Source organism: Ceratosolen solmsi, unplaced genomic scaffold (genome assembly GCF_000503995.2).
Source record: "Ceratosolen solmsi marchali unplaced genomic scaffold, CerSol_1.0 scaffold31, whole genome shotgun sequence".
In the NCBI taxonomy this organism is placed as follows: domain Eukaryota; kingdom Metazoa; phylum Arthropoda; class Insecta; order Hymenoptera; family Agaonidae; genus Ceratosolen; species Ceratosolen solmsi.
In genome coordinates, this window is record NW_011948432.1 from 687284 (window position 1) to 694907 (window position 7624).

A 7624-nucleotide genomic window follows, 5' to 3' on the forward strand; every position below is an offset into this window, starting at 1 on the left:
TTCAAATATAATATATAATACATATAATAATATTATATTTATATTCAATTTATTATGAAATGAATATTACTATATTTATAGAAAGAATTTAAACTAATAATATATGCATTTTTAACATAATCTTACAATAGATTATTCATTTGATTTAAATTTTTATAAAATTTGAAATATTATTAATTGAGATATTGAAATATATACTGATAGTAAAGTTATTTTAAAAGAATTTTGAAGATATTAAAAACGCCAGTTGAAATTAATATTTAAAAGTACAAGAATGAATGAAGTACCTGATTTATACTTGCGTATATGTAATAACTTTACACGAATTAAATAAATTGCAAAGTTATTGTAAAATTAGCGTTTTCAACAAAATAATTCGTATCGGCAATAACTTTTTCTCACAGATACGTCCAATTGTAATATTCTGTAGCAAATGATTTGAATTTTTCGATTAAAAAGTTGAGGCACAAGTCATTATACAATATCACTGCATTGAAAAACGCTTCGCGATGAGACCACGATACTTCCATCAAATGAAATGCCCCAATCGCCCCCTCTCACTCGCACTGCGTCTCTTACTTTCTTTGCCGTTAAATTCTTCGCTAGAAAAAGATGGTACGGAGCTTCTGCCGCTCGAATGCGCGTCATCGGCGCAAATGTATTTGCAGGGAGCAAGCACGAGCATTTTCAATACGCGCAGTAAAAGTAAAAGAAGCGCGTCTGAGTGAAATGCGGTGGAGGGATATGCGAATTGCGCCGCCAGAGGTGGCGCAGCAAGGGGAGTAAGAGGACCGCAAGGAGGAAAATATGCTTGAGATATTATGAGGGCGCCCTCGCGCGTGAAGCATTCGCCGCCCGTCACGGTTAAACGCGATTACCGTAAGTCTCTCGTCGCCACCAACGGAAGCACTTAACGTCGCTCTCTATATCTTTCTCCTCGGCCTTCCTCGTCCTTTTTCCTAGCGCGCCTCTTTCCCAAGTCGATCGAGACGCGGGATTCGTCCTTGTGGAGCGCGGGATGAATCCCTTTTAAATCTCTTCTGCATTTGATAGAGCGAGAAATTGTACTAGAAGCCCATCATAAAGACAACAATAAAGGTATTATAAATACACGTAGATAAAACATTGTGTATGTTTAGTAATAATACAAATATTATTCGTAACGCCGGTGTTTATTAATAGTATAATATTTATATTATCAATGTATTATTCTTACGAATGTCTGGTTCCTACCATTGTTAATTGAAAATATTATCGACTTTATCTTATCGCCTTCAAAACAAACTATCACATTTCTATATTTATTGAACCTCTAATATGTTATATTTTTCTGTATTTAATATTCAACAGTGCGTAATAGCTGCAATATGTATTTACTTTTTTTTATAAAACCATTCGAGAAAGAATTATGTACCAATCACTCATGCATATTTTCATTATTTGTAACTTATTCGGTATTTAAAGTAAATTTACAAACATAATTTTACAAAACTGCTTCGATAAAAGATTAACTTCAATTATGAAATATATTTTTAAATAGGAATCTTATATAAAGATAAATAATTACGGTTAGGTCGATTTTTGAAACATATTATCTCTTATATAGAAACGTAGGCCAATAAGAATTGTTCGATGTTTTTACAAATAAACTAGAATCACGAAATTTCAATAAATTATAACATTAAATATGTAGATAATAAGTTAAAAATTGTCTATAAATTCGTATGGAGTATATAGATACATTATTAATAGCAAAATTTTGTAAACAGGAACCTCGAATACAGACTTCATACTTCATTTATAGCTACTTATACAATATTAAATTAAGAATTATAAAAATCAAGTTTTGTAAAATAATAATTATATAATTATTTGTTCCAAGAATTTTACGAAAAGGTAAGCAGTTAGAAAATATTTTCGTAAGAAGAATTGTATATATGAATTAATTTGAAGTAAGAAATCGAGTAATATTTATGCACAGTAAACTTCAATACTACATATATTCTTTTAATTGATCTTTAACTAATTTTATTATAAATGTATAAAGATATTTTTATTCACTGTAATATTAGCTGATGAGAATGTGAGTACACACATAATAATTAATGAAAAACTCATAAACCAAAGGGAATTTCTTATATTTTAAGCTTTTTTTCTCTAACAAACGTTTCGAAAATATAACTCAATACTCGGTATGACAATTTGTTCCCATCATAAATAAAAAATAAATTTCCATATTCCGACTGGATTTGAGAAAACAATTATAATTCTGAAAACGTGTTATATGCGTAATCGTAAATCATGTCGATACATTAAACATGATCGTTTATTAGTTACCGTAGAATAGTATAAATTTTGAACCATTTCAATTGAAGGAGCCTGTAACAGTAACACAGTGATACCAAAAATATAGAGAGAAATGAGAAAGGTGTTGCTTGAAATTTAAAAACATACAGACAAGAAAAAGTTCATTAGTTACATTATAGTCAAATTCAGTGCGAACATAATGCTAAAACTACAATATTACGCAAGAATTCTCATCCTACTTCACGCTTCTATTTTACTAAGTTTGGATGAATCAAACGGCTATCAATTGAGAGCTGTCAATGTCGTAAGTATTTTTATGATAATGTTAGTGTTTTTGAATGGCCGTCAAAAGTCAATTTCTTACTAATATTATAATTTAAAGATCTTCCGACACGGAGATCGGACGCCAGAGGAATTATATCCAAAAGATCCAAACAATCTAAGAGAATTCTATCCAAATCCTCTGGGTGGACTAATTAATGTATAAAACATTATTTAATATCGTTTATTTAATATATAAATAAATATGACTAATCTTAACAATGTATTACTTTATGCAATACATTTTTTTAGGCGGGCAAGAATCGAGAATATTATTTAGGAAAATTTTTGCGAAAAACCTATAATGCATTTCTAGGAGACTTATATATCCCTTCGGATGTTTATGCACGCAGTACCGATTTTGATAGGACCCAAATGAGTCTACTCCTCGTTCTCGCTGGACTTTATCCTCCGAAGAAACAGCAACTTTGGAATTCTCAACTTAACTGGCAGCCGATACCCATAATTTCTGTTGATAAAAACAATGATCCCCTTTTACATCCAATACCGTGCCCAGCGTATGCTAAATATTTTAAATACTATGTTCGATTAATTGAGCTGCAATATAAATTTTTCTTTTTCCCTTTATCTTTCTTAGTTATGTTACAGAATTTTCACGAGTGCAGCAAACGACTGAATATAAAAATGATGTTTCAAAATTTCATGATTTAATGAACAAACTGACAATTCATACGGGAGCGAACATAAATAGCATGGAAAAAGTCATAAATATATTTCACACGCTAACGTCCGAAAAAGCATTAAACTTAACTATTCCAGTTTGGGCTAAAGAATATTTCCCAAATGGCCTTCTTACCGATGCAGCGATTAACCAATATAGATTAGTCAATTATAATAATTTACTTAAAAAATTGAACGGAGGTTTTTATTACACTTTTACATGCAAAAAATTATTAATGTCATTTAGAAATAAGATGTTGTAACACGCACACTCTCTTCCTTTCTCTCTCTCTCTCTCTCTCTCTCTCTCTCTCTCTCTCTCTCTCTCTCTCTGTCTCTCTCTATTCAAGGCACGTTTCTTCGTAAGATCTTGGACGATATGCTTTCTGTGAAAAAAAGGGAAAACCGACCAAAAATCTTTCTGTATAGTGCGCACGAGACGACTGTTGCTGCAGCTTTGTTTACATTAAATGTGTGGAAACCAAAAGTACCGGAATATTCAAGCGCAGCTATTGTAGAGCTATGGGAAAAAGATTCCCAATTTTATGTTAAGGTTAGAACATATCAAAATTATTTCGGATAAATTCATATTGTACTCTATTGATTATATTCAACAAATTTACATTTTTACACAAATTCAGTTTTTCAAGCGATTTTATAACATTAACCTACTTTATACTGTCAATATTTCATGAACACAAAAGCAATCCTTTTTCACTTTATTTTTCTTTTTATTTGCCTGTTAAAAAAAAAACTGTAATTTTAGAAGGGTAGAGGTAACTTTTTATTTGAAAGAGAATTATTGTTTTCGAATGTTTTATTATTCCGTAGTAATAAGATGAAAGTAAATTATTTAATTGAATTAAATAAATTGCGACTGAATTTGTAATATCAATATTAAGTATAATATTCGCGCAATTAAATATTAAAGTTAAATATAAATATTTCTAAAATACAAATTTCTATAACATATAAGAGGAAATTTGTATTTCCTTTTATAATAAAACATACTAGTTTATGATTACGTAAAACTGACATAATAATTTATTCTAACAAAAATTTTATATTCATAAATAAATATATTTATAGAAATATAAATATATATGGCGATATAATTAATTATTTCAGTTTGAATTAATCAAAGGAAATTTATATACAGTTATATAAGCTTTAGTTACGTAAAATTGTTAATTATAATGATATAATGAACAAATTATATTGTTTTAGAAATCTAGTATTCACATATGCATTTTTGATGTATTATTTTGTTATTATAGGTCCTGTATTATAATGGGATTCCGCCGACAACCGAATGTCGAATTATTCCAAAATGTGCCGATTATTGTCCTCTTGCGCAATTCGAAAAATTAATGCAGGAAGTACTACCAAAAGATTACGAAAAAGAATGTTATGGAAATTCTGGTAATAATTGATGTAAGGCAAATAAATAATCGATTTTTATGTTCTCTGCCTTCACAATGAAATAGAAATAATGTATTGCCACAAGTGGATGATAATACAACCAAATTAGCATGAGCTCTTTTTCATATAAAAATAATAACAGAGATTAGAAAAATAAAATATTTTAATTCGTTCCATCTATCAAATAATGGAAATATACATATTTATAGTTAAAATTTGAAAATTATAGAGTAAAGGTATGTAAGTATCTATAATATTGAGTAATTTTATCAATATTACTGAAACACTCATAAAATATCAATTTGCTTTTATTATAAAGTTTCTATACATGAATGTAGAACATCGTATTCTCAAAACGACATTATGACATAGTGTATCGGGATAAAAAAAAACAATTGGAATTTAATGTAATTGAAACAATATTATGTACCACCTACTTATTATGAAATTTAATTTTTAATCCAATATAATTACACATACTTATATCTCAGCTCCTAATATAATTTTTATATTATTTTACCTGTTATTTTTTTCTAAACAAACTGAATAGTAAAGCTGGAAAACAATATAATTTATTATTAAGTCCGAATTTTTTTAAATATTATTCTTGAAATATAATGAAAACGATGAATATTCGAATAAAGCAATTAAATTAAAAAACTAGTGATTGGAATTCTGCTTGCAGAACATTTTATTATTAATCAGCTTCTATGATACATATTACAAATTACTGCTACTGAATTATTAATATACATAATAATTCATAATTGTGTCATTATATCTAAATCACAAATATTTGAATTTCAAAGAGTGTTTTATTAAGGATTATTACCTTTTTATGTAATTTTATTTTTCTCTTTTTTCGGCAGCTAATCTTATCTTAAGCGCTGACTTTTCACTAAAAAAACTTTATTGCCGTTTTTATCACCTTTCTGAAATGGTAAACCTATTTTGGTAACGAAAATATCGATAATTCACTATTAGGAACAAATGATAAAGTGCGAATTGGAGTATGTCGATGGAATTAACACTCGCATAGATAATAAACGGAAAAATAACCGTAAGGATGCGCAACGCACAAAATGCCCACGGCTAGGAGAAAGATAAAGTCGTTTGACTAATATCGAAGATTTCCTGCCGCCGTTTCCTACACACTATGTATTTGGTGCTCGCTTACCTGCACAACCAACCTCATTTAGGAGCCCTTGCCCCGTAAAACCTGGACTTTAGCTTCGAGGTGAATTTTGTGCTCAATAAATTTGATCTCTTCTTATTGTATCTATCATCGAGCAGTGTCTCGAACTCATTGGCCTTCCTCCCACTATCTATGGCCCTATTCGAGCCGCCGTAATCGATCTTCGAAGGTGTTGGCGAAGAAGAAGAAGAAGAAGAAGTCACCGGACCGTTGGCGAGACCATCTTCGTTTAATTTTTCGTCGATTTTCCCGCCTCATACGGTTGCAACGAGAAACACGGAGAGCTTGGCTTCCGCTATTATGCAGGAAACGCCAACGGCGTTTTCACTCTAATTCATAAACTTTAGAGTCGTAATTACGACTCAGCAATTGCGAGCGCTAAACACGACGAAGATAAACATCTTATTATTATATAGGAAAAAGTTTGTGTAATTAGTACGACTTTTCACTGACACATTTCTGTTTTCACGAATATGTACATGAATATGATATAAATATAGAAGTCACTATTAAGATTATATTGATACAATAATAATCTGGTATTTAATAATATTGGTAGTTAATAATTAACTGCGTCCTAGGATGTAAAATATTATTAATTTTTCTTTAAAAGATATATCACGATCATAATATTTATAATTATAAATAGATTTATATATTTATTGCTACACGATTATAATTAGACATTTAATATTATCGTCTAACAAACCTGAAAGTATTTTCAATAACAAACCTACTTTACTGATGTATAGCGAATTTACATATTGATTGATCCACTTAATTTTATAAGCAACTGACCTATATATATATATATATATATATATATATATATATATATGTTATTGAATCTACTGTCCTATACTATTTTGCATATACTTCGTGCTTGAGTAATTTAATCGCTAGATTTAATATTGGAAGACTCTTTAATAGAAATTTAATAATAAAACGAGTTAATTGATTAAAAAGTTTAATATTAAAAAGTAAAGTATTTTCAACACGGAGGCTACTAAATGAAATAATATTTTTAAACTGTATAAGCTAATACATATATGTAATCATACGTCATTATGTTTTTTGAAGCAGTGAATTATGTTAATCCTAAAGCACACATTATTGATATTTGTTAGCTCTTGGAATTTTACGGGCATTTTCTTCGAATAAAATTGAATATTGTCGTTCATGCTCCTATTTATAAACGTGGCAGAAGTCGAGAATTGCGACTAACAATTGGATAATGAAAATATTACTATGACGCATTAGGGTTAACATTTATATTTTTTCATTTTCAACATAAATTTTGTATTATTTTCATTTTGAAAATCAAATAACGTACATAACGAACATTAACAGATGAATATAATATAAAGTTGATAGATTTTTATGCATTCTTTTAAAACCCATCCTTCTTAATTTCAACATTTCAATAAAAAATTTGAATTATAATTTGATTTTATCCATAATTATATCGGAAAATATAAGCAAATATAATTGCAACATAATCGCCATATAATTATTTAATAGAAATATATTTTAAATTAAAATATCTATTAAAGCATTAAAGTAAAACTTTATTACAGTTCATTTAAGTATATGTAATCTATGACAATTTACATTTAACGTTGGTGACAATTTATTTTTTATTTATTTATTTACAACTTAGTAGAAATACATGCTATAGCTTATATTGCACATATCAGC

At 28.7% G+C, this 7624-nt stretch overlaps 1 protein-coding gene across 1 annotated transcript in view; it reads left to right on the top strand.

The window, feature by feature from the left end:
• The window catches only part of LOC105364387 (uncharacterized), a 34266-nt gene extending 29461 nt beyond the window's left edge, over positions 1 to 4805 (top strand). The window contains exons 8-13 of the mRNA XM_011502299.1: positions 2457 to 2611; positions 2690 to 2788; positions 2881 to 3146; positions 3227 to 3503; positions 3620 to 3862; positions 4587 to 4805. Coding sequence (XP_011500601.1) covers positions 2457 to 2611; positions 2690 to 2788; positions 2881 to 3146; positions 3227 to 3503; positions 3620 to 3862; positions 4587 to 4742 — 1196 coding nt within the window. The 3' untranslated portion in view covers positions 4743 to 4805. The remainder of the gene's footprint in view (positions 1 to 2456; positions 2612 to 2689; positions 2789 to 2880; positions 3147 to 3226; positions 3504 to 3619; positions 3863 to 4586) is intronic.
• Positions 4806 to 7624: the final 2819 nt, after the last annotated feature.